Source organism: Chiroxiphia lanceolata, chromosome 6, assembly GCF_009829145.1.
Source record: "Chiroxiphia lanceolata isolate bChiLan1 chromosome 6, bChiLan1.pri, whole genome shotgun sequence".
Classification (NCBI taxonomy): Eukaryota; Metazoa; Chordata; class Aves; order Passeriformes; family Pipridae; genus Chiroxiphia; species Chiroxiphia lanceolata.
The window spans coordinates 24,837,692-24,855,125 of record NC_045642.1 but is presented as its reverse complement, the minus strand read 5'-3'; the positions used below and the strand labels follow the sequence as shown (position 1 = coordinate 24,855,125).

The 17,434-nt window shown below is 39.8% G+C and overlaps 1 protein-coding gene across 1 annotated transcript in view; it reads left to right on the top strand.

The window, feature by feature from the left end:
- Positions 1-17,434, top strand: part of C6H11orf49 (chromosome 6 C11orf49 homolog) — an 81,490-nt gene that overhangs the window by 747 nt on the left and 63,309 nt on the right. The window contains exon 2 of the mRNA XM_032692206.1: positions 9,833-9,935. Coding sequence (XP_032548097.1) covers positions 9,833-9,935 — 103 coding nt within the window. The remainder of the gene's footprint in view (positions 1-9,832; positions 9,936-17,434) is intronic.

The window sequence follows — 17,434 nt, the reverse complement described above, 5'->3', positions numbered from 1 at the left end:
CGGCTTCTGTTCTGAAATAACGTAGTGTTGGTAGTATTTCCCACATAAAATGAAAATCTTTTAACCTGTGAAGCAGCCGCTCCATTGAAGACTACACGCATTTAAACTGGCTGTAACTGTTTCATGTTCCAGGAAGCTATGGGGCAAAGTGATTTGGTGTTATTGTGTCAAATGAAAATAATTAGGATGGAATAAAGTCAGTATGACTTCATTTAATCACTAAAGAGGAGATGAATTAGGAGAAGTAAGCATTTGGAATGTGTTCAAGAGAGTATTTGTGAAGTGAAACTCTTCAGCCATTGCTTTCTAGGCCCAAGAGGCTATTTGGTAATAACTCTTTTAAAAGTGTGCACAATTAATTGTGCCTTTCTTGTACAAGGACCGGTCAGAAATGGAATGGATTGATTTGTGCTACTTGTTCCATCATGATTTTGCTGTCTGTGATAAGTCAAAATGGAACAAGAGCAGAGAAACACTGCTGGCTTACAGTAAATGGAAAACCTGTCTTGCAGGGACCAGACTAAAAGAGCTTGGCTTGTTTAGCCTAGCAATAAGAGGAGGGGTCCCACTGTGCTTCAAAGCATATCTTAGCACTAAAGAGAAATGAACTCTTTAAGCAAAGGAATGAGTGATCTAATTTGCCTTGGAGTAGAATCTCATTGTGCTGTTACTGGTTGGCTGCGGTTGGGGTACTCTGTGCATACCTACATAACTGCAGTGCCAGTGTGTGTCAGGGAAACTCAAGGCACAAATAGGTTGGTTTAATGGTCAATTTGGGGTGATTCTCATGAGACTCACTTTGCTGAAGCTCTTATTACTAATTTCAGTTCTGGAATTAGTTCAGGTGTTTGAGAACAGTATCACAGTTTCATGCAGATACACTCTTTGGTTTTGTGCTACTCCATCACACTACATCAGCATTTCAACCTACACATTAAAAGAGAGGTTCATAACTTTTCCGGAGTTGCTCTAGGTTGAAACTTGCACAATTTCTTTTATTTTTTTCTAATGAGCCAAGTTGGTTTTAGGTTCATTTAATTGTTTTGAATGAAATAGGCACTTGAAACTTGTTAGTAAGGATTGAATCACTCAAAATGATCTAGGAAGCAGACTAAAAATTCTTAAAAGTGTAAGAATAAATCAGTTTTCTGTTTCACATCTGTAGTTGAGAAATGAGACTTCTAAGAGATGTGAAAGATTGCTAGGTGGAAACAGCTTTACTAGTCACTTAAGTGAGCCTCCTTTTATCTTTGTTCCACATGCTGATTTGGAATTACCTTTTCATTTTGTACAACCTTCTAAATTATTCTGATATTGGGGTCAGAAAAAGACACATATGTGTTGAGGAATAACTTGTATAAGAGTCTGTTCGGTTCATCACTTGGTGTGACCTTCTAGTTTAGATTGCAATATCTGTTGTCTATTAGAGAGGAAAAAGTGTTTGCTACCTGTTGGTATTGTTTTAGCTGTAAGTATTACCAATAACAATGCTTCTGTCTTTGTGAGACTTTGTAACTTACCAAACTGCTCACAGATCCTAAGCAAAGCATTGTGTATTAGCTGCAGGAAAGTGGTTAAAAAACAAGGTTGTGTGTGTATTAGCTGCAGGAAAGTGGTTAAAAAAGCTCCCCCTCCCCCTCTAAATAAACACACCTCCCCATGTTTTTTGAAGTTGCCTTTGTGTTTTCTACATGGACCTGGCATTCTGAAATCACCATTATTTGAATTTGTTCTACTGTGTGCCTCGAAGTCTTGTTAATATAGTTGTCTGAAGTGGGATTGTAAGCAACTGTGATAACTTTCAGTTTCTGTAATTTCATTCTGCAGTTCTGTTGCCCTAGGCTGCCACGGAAGTTATTCTCTGTGTCTCCCAGATCAGACAGCACTTTTCTGACCAAGCATGGGCAAACTTCACCTAACCTCTTTTTCCCCTTTTCCCTTTTTCAGTATCAAAAACAGGCCAACACATAAATTGAGCAGACGAGATAACCAAACATGCTACTTGGTGCATTACTTTTTTTTTCCTCTATTTGAGATGATTCTTCCACATCCAGGTAGAGTGCTAAGAGGGAAATAAAAGCAGTTGTGAGTTAAAATAGAATTGAAGAGGGAGAGAATTAAGCATTCAGTTAAGATGAAAAATAATTGCAAAGCTCTGGTACGCCAGAGCTCCTGGAAAATAAAAATCAAGGCAACATGTCTCGTGCCACAATGATTACGAGACATTATGTAGAAGAAAAGAGATGACCAATACTCACTGAATAGGAAAGGAGATGAGGTCTGCAGAGGTGGTAGGAAGGCTACAGCGAAGATGATGTTGTAACATTTAAACAGTATTTTCACTGAATAAACAACAGTTATTGTTTGGGCATAGTGATGAAAATGTGTTTCTCATTTGATGGATGAGACTGGAACTACAGCAGGCCAAATGAGGCATATTTGAGACACTTTTTCATACTTTCCTCATTATGGTTTAATAGCTGATGATTGCTGAGTTATTTGTAGCAGGCAATGGAGCCCTTGGTATATTGTCCTGCTCATGCAGCTGTCTTCTGAAGCTTTAAATTGTATTCCTTCCTCACTCCCCTTTTGTGTTAGGGAGGAAAAGCAGTAGAATATTGCAAATTTATGAACTTTTATTTTTCTCTGTATTCTCCTCCCCTGTACTTCCCAACTCCAGGATGTACTTTCTTTTCTTCCTTTGCCAATATAAGGCATGTAAGAACGCAAATACTCTGCTAGGGAAGTGCCTTATCAGGAAAGCATGGGACTATTAAGTGCCAGAAACATGGTCGTGTTTTCTCATCTCTCTCATAGAAGATCTCGGGCTTCAGTGGTTAGAAAGAACATTTGTGCGTTTATGAAACTGAGTAGGTCCCAACAGAGAACTTCAGTTGTGTAGAAACTTTACAGGTGCCTGGGATGTACTCTTCTTGTGAACAGTCTTAAGAAATATTGAGCTGGAAAGTCCAAGTACAACAGCATAATCAATGTATAGGCTACATTGTTATCCAGATATCTTAGCTGACACTGAGTCTCCTCCTAGCAGCAGGAGATTTGATAAGCTTCTATAAAGCAGTCTGGCTGAAGGAACTCATAGTCTAAAAAAAAAGAGAATGCCTTTTTTTTTTTTCTTGTTCTGTTGTACAGATAGAACTGTAATGTGGAAGATGAAATTATTTCCCCATTGATATGTGAGAGTTAGCTTATAGAAATATTAGTTAAATTTGAATGCTCTTAGACTCCATCTAATACTTTCTCCAAAAGATGGAGGTTTCATCCCCAAACCTGTGTTGCACCACAGGACTTCCATCTTAATTCAAAAGGTACAGGTGAAATCTGATCCTGACCTATGTAGAGTTCCAGAACTGGAGAGTACACAGTCCTTCTGCATATGTCCTTCTGAGTATGAATAGGTAGGGAACCATTAGGCTACTTATTACCTTATAACAAGCTGGAATGACAGTTACTTCCACAATGATAATAATTACACTGCATAAGTTTAGATTAATTAAAAACCCACCCAAAAGAAAAGATAGCTCAAAGATTGCTTTGGCGAGGTGGTGATTTCTGGCAGCTGTGTGCCATCGGGCAGGAGGTGTCTGCTGGAAGGACTTGGGCGGTTAAGTCAGTCTGTGTGCAGCCCCAGGAGCACAAACCAAAAGAGTACAGTGTCATGGCTTGTGACTAATATGCTGATTGTTTGAAACAAATTTTCAGTTATGGTCAAGATTAAATTATAAATGGAAACATTTCTTAAATTTTGTGTTGAAAGTTTGAAACAGCGAACACACAAAATATGGTCTAGTTGTGCTGTGTGGCCACTTGGTATGCGTTCCCAAGTAACAGTGCATGTCTCACATTGTACTGTTATCTCTGGTATGACAACCAGAGATATGACAAGGTCTACTTGCACTTTGTTACGTGTTCTGTCCTTCAAAGAAGATTTTGTTTTTGAGGGTTAATAGGAAATTACATTGTGAAGCTGTGCAAAGCTAGACAGAACTACAGCTGTACAGTGATACAGCTTTTTGGTTGATTATTTTGTTTATATACTTCTCTTGCTCAAGCCATTTCTTAGCAATATCTGAAGAGATTAAGACCCTAATGATATCTGAAAAGATTAAAAAGAGCATCCTGAAAGACCATGAACACTGGAGAAACTTCCAAATTTCACATGATTTCGTTCTTTAAGTATGCATCCTTACTATTTCTCTTTTGCATCATTATTGTGTTGGTAATATTTGCATGAAATTGATTTTGTGTTACTATTGATGTGTCTTTCCAATGTGTATAATACAGTAGTGTCTTCAGATAAGCTCCAATTTAGAGTAAAATATGAAAGGGAATTTAGCTATTGCTTTATGCTCTCAGAGATCAAAAAATGCCAGAAATATTTCAGATACATTAAAGCTTGTTATGCTCTTGAGCTTCTGATAACTGAAAAGAATCATAATATTAATTGCATCAAGTAGTCTGTATTTTCAGCACTTCAATTGAGGAAGAGGCAAATAAGTAATAAAAGGTGGTCTTATTATCCAGGGATTCCCACTCCTGACTTTTCAGCATATACAGTTATGCCAGGAATGAACCCACTGTAAAAATAAAAGCCCTAAAAGCCCTCTTGTGTGCATACAGAACAGATTACTTTGATAGACAGCTCATGTTCCAGAAGAAGTCATCTCTCCTGAAGAGTTAAGCAATAATGTAATAGATGATTTGATAATAATTTTATAAGTAAGGACTTACCTCTGTAAGTAACCTGTATGGCTCTGTTCTACTGCTTCTTTAAACAAGGGATGTGATACATCTTTTACCATCTGATACCAATTTATTCCAATCATACTTTTTCTTCAGGTTATTTGGCACACTTTATAGGTAGTGTATCATCAGACCTCTCGATTGGAGGCCAGAGTAGACCAGTGATGAAGATCAATATGGCCAAGGCTGAGATGTTGTTTCAGGGAGTCCTTGTATCTCCTCTTCGGGGCTCCTCTCTTGCGGCAGCTGGTGGCAAGTTCACCATAAAGCAGGATCTTAGGGAGGCAGTGGTCCTTCATCCTTGAGACGTGCCCTGCCCAACACAGCTGTGTTCTCAGTAACATGGCCTCAATACTTGTGACTGCTGCTTGTTCTAGAACAGACGTGTTAGTCACATAATCTGACCAGTGGATGTTTAGGATTGTACAGAGGCAGCGTTGATGGAAGCATTCTAGGAGTTGCAGGTGGTGACGGTAGATGACCCATGATTCGGATCCATATAAAAGAGTAGACAGCACAATGGCTCTGTAAACACTACTCTTGGTACTTTTCTTCAGGTGTTTATTTCACCAGACTCTTTTATGGAGTTTTCCAAAAGCACTGTATGCCTTTGCTAACCTGTTGTCTATCTCTCCATCAATCTTACCATCCGAGGAGATGAGGTTACTTAGGTAATTAAACTGCTGGACTGATTTGAGCTCTGATTTGCCAACGGTGATATGGGAATGATGGAAGACTTCCTGAGGTGCAGGTTGATAGAAAACTTCTGTCTTCTTTAAGCTGACTTCCAGCCTAAAAAGCTCAGCAGCCTCAGCAAAGGAGGATGTTAAATGCTGCAGAGCTACTTCTAGCCATGATTTGGCACACTTTATTTTTAATTTGCATTATCTGCTGTGATTTTTAATTTCATCTTCTGGTCATCACATATATTGCTATTCCTTTCAAGTATGACAGGCAGCATCACTTCTTGGTAAGTGTGCTGGTATACTAACCTTCAGTTTTTCATCTCTGTCTTTAGGAAACTCAGTCTTGTTGGAAGAGGAAGCTTATTATCAATGTAGCATTAGGGATTGCATCTAAGTTGTGAAACTGGGAAACTAATATGCAAAACCAGTATGGTTAATGTGATGAAGTTGCCAATGTGTGCTGAAGTAAGTATCACATAACTGATGCAAACAGTACTGTGGTAATTCCAAGGTCTTAATCCTCTCCATTCCTGAGCACTGCTGATAATAAAACCATTATATATATGCAGTATCATGACTTAAAGGTGACATGTATTTCCTTCCTTCTTCCTGAATTTCTGTCTTGGAGAATTTCGGTCCACGTATTCTGTTTTATGTAGCGATATTATTTGCATTAAATTTTTCTTCAAGACTTTCGAAATATCAATGCTTGTTCTTACCACATTTGTAATAAAACATATGAATTAGTGGATTTTTTTTTTCTCACAAGTAGATTGAAACAAGTAATTTGGTGTCTTATAAAAAGACTCTTTTTACTATTTTAAATACGTGTGCAAAATTACTTGGTGTGGTTATGGGTAAATGGAATTAGTTGTGATTGTCTAATCTGTTGTAGAGAAGTTCAGTGAGATTGTGGATTGACTGTGGATGTAATCCTCATTGTGCCTTTTGCTTGTAAGCTGGAGGAGATTTGTATGACTTGGTCTGGCCAAGCTTGAATTGAACAGCCACTGCTCAGCCCTGAATTTGGTTCTGAGCTAAAAGTACATTCATTCCAAAATTCATTTTAAACATTGGGCATGTGAGTGATGGTGGGACGTGAGCACGTGAATGTGGTGGTAACACCATCAGAGGCCATTCTTTTAAGTGCTGCAGGAGCCAGCTTCAGAGGAGCTGTACTGTGCATGTTGCTACTGAGTGGACAGAGGCTCCAAGTGTAACATCACTGCTAGTGGTTTAGTGATAAGAATTAAGATGTTCTGCTTAAAGGTATTTACTTAACATCAGGTTATGGGCTGCCTGCCTGAAAGCTCCTCTGTGAACTTATTTTGTCAGATCCCTCTGTGAAAGCTGCCTGTTAGTTCTTAAATCTGAGAGCAAAGAGTAGCACCTACCAAGTGAGTGAGGCAGGCACGCTTACTTAGTGACTGTAGTAGTTGCCTGTGATTCCACAGTAGAGTACAAAATATGAGTTGCATTGGAAAGTTTTGTATGATTAAGGAGTTTTTGTTACAATAAGCCATAAACAAATAAATGCTGAGGATGATGCCCTGATATGTGGAAGCTGCAGTATACTGGAGTTCTGTTAGGAAGAAAATTATTAGAGACAAGAAGCTGTAATAGCATAGTGGTGTGGCTATTTGGGCTTTACATTCTGATTTGGACTTGCTGCCTTATTATTGCAAAGTGGGCCTCAAAAATATGAGCAATATGCATACCAATACATCATTATCCCTGAATTTTCAAAAAGCATTATGACTCATCTCATTTATTTTGCACAGAACCCCACAGATTTTTGACTATGCTTGCATAAATAGTTAATGTTCCTGTATGGTTCCAGTGTTTGTTGTGGAAAGTACCATTTGTATAAATTAAGGAACTATTCTTTTGCTATAACCAGACTCCTGGCACTTTATTTTGCCTCTCTGGCCTGCTAAAACCTGCCTGCAAATTACATTTTGTTTGACTTTTCTGTGTAGGGTAGAGTTAGTTGGGTTATAAAACTTACTTCTTGCATTGTTCCATGGAACTGGGTAGTCAGTGAACAGGAAGCCAGAGCTGGAATTTGGTTTGGCAGTGTGAATGGTGCTACCTGGAAAACAGCACAGCAGCCAAAGAGACAAAGAGGGGGACTTCTCAGAAGATTGCAAGTGCTATTTTCTTTCAGCTTCTCTGGTCACAGATTTTTTCCCTCCCCTAAAACTCTACCCACCTTCTGGGAAATAGGGAGAGAAGCTCTTTGCCCAGATCCCTAGGTTGTGCAACAAAACGCTTAACAGAAATACTCTTTTACCAGCTACCGTATTTACTAGTGACCTATATGTATTTCTGTACATTTTGAAATGTGATAGAAATGTCTAAAATTCTGTGTTGAAAGTTAATTTATTCTCCAGGAGCAGATTCAAAGGTGTTATAGAGGTCAGCTTACACTGTGCTGTGTAGCACTGTGGGACCATGCCTGTCTGTTTCAATAGGTTTTTAGGAGAGAGGTTTATGACTCTAAAGAAGCAAAATAGCAGAAATATGGTTCATTGATAGGGGCTATGCTATGAAAGGAGTGTATACTTCCACGGAAAGTTTTGAGAATGGTTTTGCTGTTGAGCAGAGGTTTAGTGCAGGCTGAGATGAGAGGAAGCCTGTCTGCCAGTACCATTTCCTGGCTTGATCTGGTACCACTGACAGCTCAAGAGGGGCCTGGGAACACCGTTGCTGAGTGTAAGATGGACTGCGTAAGGGGGAGGGAGGAAGGATGGGCTGAAGTAAAGTTACACAGTTGCTGCTATCTTGAGCCTATGACTGAGCTGCACGACTCATTCTTCCCTCAGGGGACACAGGTGCGCAGAGCTATTTTTCTTTAATCACTCACATAAATTAAATTTATTCCTTCACATTAAAATAATTAAATAAAGCTACACCCTATATCTTTTAGTGCCAGATAATATCTTTAAACCTTTGGCTCACCATTTTGCTATCAGCTGCAAGGTATTTTCCAGGGTGTGCTTAACCAATTTTACCATTGTCCTGAAAAGTGTTCCAGGCAGAGAAATCCCCTGATAGCAATCAATATTCATACATACTTTTAATCACTGTATCCACTGGGAATAATCATTTCCGGGCCCCTCTTGAAGTCCACCTGCCCCACACTAAGATGAAAGGGACTTCCATGCTGTGTATCAAGTGGTGCAGCCTTGATGCTTACCAGGATATTAAGCACAAATTAAAATGGTTTGAAGAATATTTGTGTGGGTCTGAAGTTGGCCAGTTGCTGGTGAGAGGATGATGCTGCTGAGTCTGGAACAGATTGGCATGGAGCAAGAACAGCCCTTGCCTTTCCTATATTCCCTAAGGGGTTTCTCCTGCTCTTTTTAGGACACGACACTACTTGCAAAGATGTAGTAGCATACATGTTTAAGATGGAGCTGTGTGCTTTGGGAACAGGGTTTGTGTGCTTTCCAGGTTAGGAATGATTTTCCTGGGTTCGTTGTAACTTGCCTTCTGATCGTCAAACTTGTAGATTTGGAAAGTCTACTGCTTGGTGCTGGCACATCACCTCAGACTTGGCTCTTTGTTGCTCCAACTTGGTTTCTAGCCAAAAACATCAAAGGGACTCAGTGGCAAATCTGTGCTGCTTCCTCCCTGGCAAGTGCTTGATTTGTAGTCTGCCCCTATAGAAGCAGCAAAACAGTTTGTGTTTTACTGAACTGTCTTTACTCAGGAGTCTTATAAAGTGAGTGGCATTCTGTGGTTGGGTAGTGGCAGATCCACCACTTCTGAAATTCCCTCATGTTTGGCCTAGGCAGTAATTTGAGACTGACTGTTGAACAATATAAATCTCTCTTGGCATTGAGACCTGTTCCCCACCTGCCACATTCACTGATGCTTTTTTGGAAACAGATGTACTTTTATTTGCACCTTTAGGAAAAAACCTTTACAGAACAACCTTAGAGCTACTTGGCTATGGTAAAGAGGGAAGGGCAGGGAACACCCAAAGCTTTGCAACAGCCCCATCAAAACATCTTCGATGATCTGTTTATGAAGATGGCTGTGACTCCGAACACAGATCAGGAACTCCTCCTGAGTGAGCATATTCCAGTGAAGCAGTCTCACAACTTCTTATCCTCTCCCTTCAATACTAGAATCTCAGGGGATTCTAAAAAAGGGTCAGCATTGCTAATGACTAACTGTGTAGCCAGAAAGGAAAGCAAGATTTAGGTCAGGAATTTTACTATCCATATGTGGGAGAAAGAAACCTCTACTCTCTAACTGAGGGAGCAAATGCTTATTGGCTTGTTGTATAAAGCCCAGCGCAACTGGGCTTGTCTGGCTCTGGGCTTTGCAGGCTCCTTGTGTTCTAACTTCTGTCTCTTACTGTCTTTTATTTGCAGCTCAAAGACATGTCCTCACATACATGGAGGATGCAGTGAGCCAGCTGCTGGAGAACAGAGAAGATATTAGTCAGTATGGCGTTGCCAGGTTCTTCACTGAATAGTAAGTACATCAGGACACTGCCAATAGGACCAGCCTGAGGGGGGCATTTGGAAAAAGACAGGGTACATGGAGAATGGAACTGGACACATGCTGATTATGTTGTGAATGCTGGATTTCACTGGGTTAGCCAAGGGCTGCCCGAGCATGTTTCAGAAACATGCATGGGTTTCATACAGTTCAGTACCTTTTCTATTACAAACATTCATGTGAAGCAATCACTTTGGGGAGCAGAGCTTTTAAAAACATTTTGACAGAAAATCAAATTCTGCTTGTCTTAATCAGGACTATTAGTATCAAAAGCAGATACTGGTTTCAGCAGCACTCATTCTTTCTTTTTCTGTGTATGAATTTGAACTGTTTTTCTCCTTGTGTGATTGTTGTCCTATTGAATGCTTTAATAGAATGCCTCTTCCTCCCTTAAAACCACCATAAGTCCTTAAATACTGAGCATAAGCACAGATAATCTCTTCCTACTAATTAGTAGAAAGGTTCTTGAGGGAAAAGCTGTGTGCTTTCTGTCCACAGAAAGTAATACTAACATTAGTCAGCTGAGCAAATAGTCAGTAAACAAGAGGTTAAGATAAAGAGTGTGACTACAGTGACCTCCACCCACCAACAGGATTTCTTTAGCAGAGTTGAAGGCAAAGTGGCTCTGAAATACCCAGCTGAAATTGTCATTCAGGCATCTCTGCAGATTGGATTTTGTTTGCATCTAATTTCAAGATGACGCTTCGGGGCCTTTTTTACCCTTCTGATCATATATACTTAAAAAATTAAATGATGACCAAGAGGTCTTTGTGGTGGTTTGAAACTTCCACGCAGTGAAACTGTTCACATTGCTTCTCTGTAGTATTTCTTCATCTTGATGTGATGACCATCTTCTTTTTACTTCCTGTTCCTCTTCTACCTTTGAAAGAATAAATAGTAATTCCAGACCACTATAATAAACAAAACTGTCACCATAGAGCACAACCCTCTGATTAGGTGCTGGAGATCTTGTTTTTCCCATTTATTTTCAAAAATACGATTTTTTTACAATGGCTTTTTGTTCACAGTGAGTGTTTTGTGGAATTTCTGATTTCATGAAAGACAGGAAAAGGCTGCACGTTCATTCTCTCTGTAACATAGAACCAGTCATTCTCTTTTTTCTTTTTTTTTTCTTTTATAATATGCCTGAAGTTTAGCAGATCAAACTGTGTCCCTGAACCAAAGCACAAATAGGCTTAGTAACATGGAGAGCTGTGAAGATTTAAAATGCAAGATTCTTCATTAGAAGTGGAGAATAAACGATAGGAAATATGGGTGTAGGTAGACTCAGAATGCAAAGCTTCCTATTATAAAAGTGTCATATGTTCTGGCTCCCAGGGCTTAGTGGTGAGCCCTCACTGCCCAACAGATTTCTGTTCATTCTCTCAACTGTCAACGTTTGTTCAGGCTGTGCTTTGAAGGCTACGCTGCTCTCCCAAGCAAATAAGCTTGATCTTTAATCTCAGTGTCTTCAAACTCAAAGATAACTTGTGAGACTCCAGAAGGTTTGTGGGCACTCTCCCAGTGTTTTTCTTGTTCTGGGTTTTTCTAAGGAAGAATATTGGAATGTGCACGTTTGGAGGTATACTGCAGTGATTTGAGATGAAGAGACTTAATATTAGGGCATCCAGTTTTTCACAATGTCCTTTCCCTGTTTATGCTCACTTAAGATTAGAGACCAAGCCTAAGGTTTAGAAAGCTAGCAGGCAGGTCCAAGCAAGTAACATGGGGTTTTTTAAGTGTGTATGGGGTAAATTAATGACATCTGTAACCTTTCAGAAATTATGTTAGTCTGTCAAGGAGGGATGTTAGGTATTCTCCAAACTCCTCTCAGAGGGCACAGTTTTCAATAGAGTGGTGTTCCATGGATCTCTCCTGCTGGATTCACCACTGAAGATCAACCATGGCCTTTCCCTCATGCATTGCAATGCCCCACCTTACCATGAGTTACTTCGAGTTTTTGAGCCAGTTACAACCATTATTTTTCTGGGCAATTAAGGAAATTTTGTTAGGGCTTAGTTTACCTGAGTGAAATTTCAGAACTGAAAATTACATTGTCACGTAGCTCTATATGGATCAAGCAGTAAGTGTTTTGCTGGAAATGAGTGTTTCCAGTTGTTTCTGAGAAATTAAATTGGATATGTATTTTACTGCTGTCCCCCACCTTGCACTGGGATTGCTGATTGCCGAGGGCTGGCCTTCATCTCTACACTTTTCCTTCCAGGACAGTTTTAGTCTTCGAGGATAGTTTTTTCTCCCACTATATTCTATTGTTCATTTGTCCCAATCATGTGGACATCTGCTTTCAATTTTGGGAGTACCTTGAACCTCCCCTCACCTGACTCACTCCTGACCCTTACAGGAGTAGGGATCAATCACCCTTCTGCCAATTAATCCACATATTTTAGCTAAACAAGTAGAATTATGCCTCTCTTAGGACTGATCTTTACTTTTATAGGTATGCCGAAATGCTACTGGTATTTGTTCATTACAAGCCTGAGAAGTCTCTGCTCTGCCTTTGAATCTCCATGAAATACAGACTCTTGAAAGCCCTCTGTGTATTTACACACTAGTGCTGCTTTACTTCTTCCAGCCTAATGTCTGTACCAACATATCTTAAAGGGACATGTCCCTCCTATACATTATTTATCATCCTGTTTTCTTGATCTTTCCTGTACTGAAGAAAAACAGGGCCCCCACGTTAATGCATTTGATCACGTAGAGGGAATGTGCGTAGCATCCCACTTAATATTTTCTGGGATCTTAAAGGCAGTCTATGTGTCTTTTTTTTCACTTCAGCTGGAAGAAACAGCAAAAAAAAATTGACAAAGATACTTCCTACTAGTAAATTTTGCTTTTCTTCTAGGATAACCTTTTGCCTGGGACTTTTTCTTCCAGCATGCAGGTAGATATGCTACTCTGTTCAAGACTCTTTGGAAAGCTCAGAAAGAAAACCAGAGATAACTTACCTTGGTCAGGAAACTCTTTTTCCCATCACTTCCATTGCTTCTTTGATAAACCAAATACAAATGAACTGCAGAAACAGGAAAGGGCATTTTTTTTTTTTGAGTGTGTATTCTTATACAAAAACACTGCTTTTCTTTTGTTTCTGGTGAAATGTCTCCTGACCACCTGCCAGCCAGAACATGACTGAGAAAGACATCTTGCTTTTAGCTTGCAGATGCAGCACTACTCCATTGGACTCTGCAAACTGTCTGAGATCCGCTTTTTCTGTAAAGGATGTTTCTGCTGGCTCTAACTTGAATGCCCCTGCTGGATCCTGTGCCACAGTTTAACAGTATTCATCTGAGAAGGCATTTATGATGTGTGTGTTTGGGGAGCTTGGGGGTCAGATACCGCTTTTAGATCTGCTGTGTGCCTGGCAGTTCAAAAGACCATCTCTGCACTGTGTAGAGCCCTGTTTTACAAACAGAACATTTGCTTTTTTAGGAGTAACAGGACTGCCAGTGCTATATAATTTGGGATCCTTGGGTAGGAAGATGCTATCATGGTGAGAAGTATCAACTACCTCATTTTCTCTTGCTGTCTGGATTAACTGGAACAATTCGTTCAACTCTTTCTTTAGGGACAAATATGATACTGTTCCCTTGGCTTTCTCTGGCAAAGACACAGGCTTTGGTATCAGAAAAACTTTTGGCTTTTTCAATCCTTTATTGCTATACAACATTACAGAAATAAATCTGTAGAATAAACAATGTCCTCCTCTTTAAAAAAGTCTCAGTACCCCTGGGGGAGGAGAGAGGGGGGAAGGGCCAGGCACAAGACAGATGGGATGCCCATGAGAACTAAGCCACTCACTGAAGACAACCTTAATTGGCAACTGGAAATAAGCTGAATTATCTGCTTATAAAGAGGAGAGATTCTTAGAGCTAGCTTAGAGCCATCGATTTTCTTTTTTCTTTGCATCTGTGTATGTAGGCCTTATCATCATCGTCATCTTGCTATCATCTGCTCTGCATCTTTCCCCTTTTCAGAGTAACTTGTTTTGTCTTGTTTGCAAGGATAGTGTAAGCTCTTCAAGACAGAAGTGATATTGTAGTGCATGTACTTTACAGCATCGAGCATTGTAGAGTGTCGTCTCTGTGCTTTGTACGATTATAGTACAAACAGCAAAAACAGTAGTGAGAAGGTCCTTAGGGCTTTGACAAGTTGTGCCAGATTCCCTTTCTGAGAGATGGAGCCATTCATTAGAATTTTTCAGTATGACTGTTTGGGGGAGGGGCATTGGTTGTTGGGTTTTTTTAGTGTTAGTTCTGTGTGTTTTGACCAAATCAGTAGCATCTGGGAGGTAACAATACTTTTAGGATATTACATAAAATGTTGATATTCTCTCCGATATAATCTTGTGAGCAATTGCAAAAAAAAAAAAAAAAAAAAAATTTAATGTGTTCCTCAGATACTCTCAGGATTCCTACATGTCTTCTGCTTTGGAGAAAAAAAGACAAAATTGTTACACTAAATGCAAGACTGCACTGAGCCATGTGATCGGTATCAAGCTGCTGCTGTCAATGACCTAGCTGTGGAGCTGCCCTTTAGACTGAAAATCTCAGCTGGGATAATGTGCTTGATGGTTCCTGACAGGCTTTTACTTGGGATTCCTTGATCCCTAGGGCACTGCATAAGACTGCTGTCTGCCGTTCCTTTGCTCTTCAGTTATCAGTGGAAAGAGGATGAATATATGAACTCAGACACAGCACTCATGCCAGAAGCTCTGAGGAGCAGATTTTGCAGCTAATGTGAATAAATTGCTATGAGAGAGACATTTTCCAAGTTCCTCTCCACACAGTACATGGATTTGCAGGACTGAATTTGTTGATAAATCTTTCTGGGGAACCTACAAATAATTGCATATTTTTCCACTAAGAGCGTTGCTAATGGACACAAAACCTTTCTGTTAAAGTCCCTTTGTTGCATTCCAGTCTTACCTCTACAGAGAAGAATTGTCAGAAGAGCAAACTCTCTTCCTTGTAATCTAAGTTTCCCCAGCCCATATTAGAAGTGGGATTTCAATACCCCCTGTCTACTGTGCGTGGAGTATGCATTTTATATGAGAGCTATGGGAGATCTGGGGATTGCGGATAAATCAGTTTATTTATGATTTAAATTATGTGAATTTTGGCTGGAATCTGTAGATCTGTCACCTGAAGTGGGATATTTTTAGTTACAAAATTGCTTGACAGCAGAAACAGCATTGGGATTTTCATATGACAGACAGGATCTATGAATTCCTGATTTTTCCCAGAGTTGTTTCTTTGTAATAAACATTGCAACAGGTCCTAACCTGACAGATATGCTGATTGGGATGACTGCTGTTGAGTAAACAGCTGGAAAAAATGCATATATTAATGGCAATAACACACTGATTCACACTGTAGTTTGTACATGTTGCCAACATATAAGAAAATGTAGTATTTTCTTCCCACGTACTTGAGAATCTTTAGGTTGGATATTAGAAAGAGGTTCTTCACCCAGAGGGGTGGTTAGGTGCTGCAACAGGCTCCCTGTGGAAGTGGTCACAGCACCAAGGCTGCCAGAGTTCAAGTATTTGGATGATACTCTCAGGTACATGGTGTGACATCTTGGGGATGTTCCTGTGCCAGACTAGGAGGTGGACTCGATGATCCTTGTGGGTCCCTTCCAATTCAGAATATTCTGTGATTCTGTGATTATTATTGCATAATTCTATTTATGCTTCCATTTTTTTTATTGCTTTTCGTCATGGTTGCTGATGTTACTAGTGCAAATTTGGAGATGTATATGTGATCCCAGCTGGGAGTTAAAATCAGACTTTTGTGACTTCAAATGTATGAATTTATACAGGCTGAGGGATGAGTAGGTCATGAGTAGCCCTGCTAAAAAAGCCTTGGGGTGCTGGTGGATGAGCGGCTGGACATGAACCAGCAATGTGCACTTGCAGCTCAGAAAGACAAATCTGTCCTGGGCTGCATCCAAAGCAGTGTGGCCAGCAGCATAAGAGAGGTGATTCTGCCCCTCTGCTCTGCTCTAGTGAGATCCCAGTGGAGTACTGCACCCAGTTCTGGGGTCCCCAGCACAGGAAGGACATGGAGCAACTCCAGAGCAGGCCACTTAGATGATTAGAGGGATGGAGCAGCTCTCCTATGGGGAAGGGCTAAGAGTTTTGGGATTGTTCAGCTTGGAGAAGAGAAGGCTTTGGGGTGATTTTATTGCATCCCTCCAGTATCTTAAGGAAGCCTGTAAGAAAGGTGGAGAGTAACTTTTTGCAAAGGCATGTAGTGGCAGGGCAAGGGGGAATGACTTCAGACTGAAGGAGGGTAGGTTTAGATTAGATATTAGGAAAAAATTCTTTACTATGAGGGTGGTGAGGCACTGGAAGTGCTTGCCCAGAGAAGTCGTGGATGCCTCAGTCCTGATCTTTAAGATCCCTCCCAACCCAAAGCATTCTATGATTTTATGATTACTAAACAAGTCTGGATAATTTAGGGAGAGAGGAGAAAGGACAAAATCCAAGCATTTGCTGAAAATTGATTTGTCTGATCTCAATTAGAAAGTAATAGAGAAGAAATTTTTTTTTGTTATGTGCATTTGTGATTAAGTTTTTTTCTACTTCCCAGTCCATCCCACTGTCTGCATTTGGCAGTACAACAGAATAGATATGGAAGTCATTGCTGTTCCTAAGAAAATCTTTAAAGAGCCTTCTTTATATGTTCTCTTTGTGGGTTTTTTACCATAACTCATTTCATCCACTGGGTATTTTGTAGTGCTTATCACATCCTTTTTGGGATGCCACAGGGTCTTTTGTTTAGTTTTATTTTCTCTGTTAGTCTGCTTTTTTTAATATCTTACGTTTCTTATCACATATCTCTGCTGTGTTTTTGTTTGTGTCCTTGCAAAAGTAAAAAAGCCCTCAAGTCAGAATTGGTGAACTCTGACAATCTGATATTGTCCATCTTCCACCGAGGAAAGGTCTATAGTAGAGCTTACCATGATGCAAAACAGGTATGCAGTGCTGACATCACTGTTTGACATGCATCTTTCTCCATCATTCTGGAAAACTGCTTAGCTCTGCTCGCTGAGTCACTGTTGGAATATATAGGAAAAGATAAGAAAAATAAATATTGATATATCCACAACAGATGTAGTGGGACTGTTTGCAGTTTTTTGCATACAATCTACAGTGTGTATATAAAGCAGTAATCTCACTTCATGCTTGCTCATGTGCTACAAGGATTGGATTTACTGCAGCTTCTGTAAATGTTTTGAAGAAAACTGTTTTAGCAATGTGCAATTGGCAACTGGAATTAAGTAGAAATGCACAAGAGAATAGCAACTTTGGAAAAACCTAACAAAGTGGAAAGTTTGGTACACATCAATGTTTTTTCCATATTACATATGGGGTTTTAAAATTAGTCTTAAGAATTACAAGACATAGTTTTATCATTTTCTGTTAGGACTATATCTTTTTTCAACAT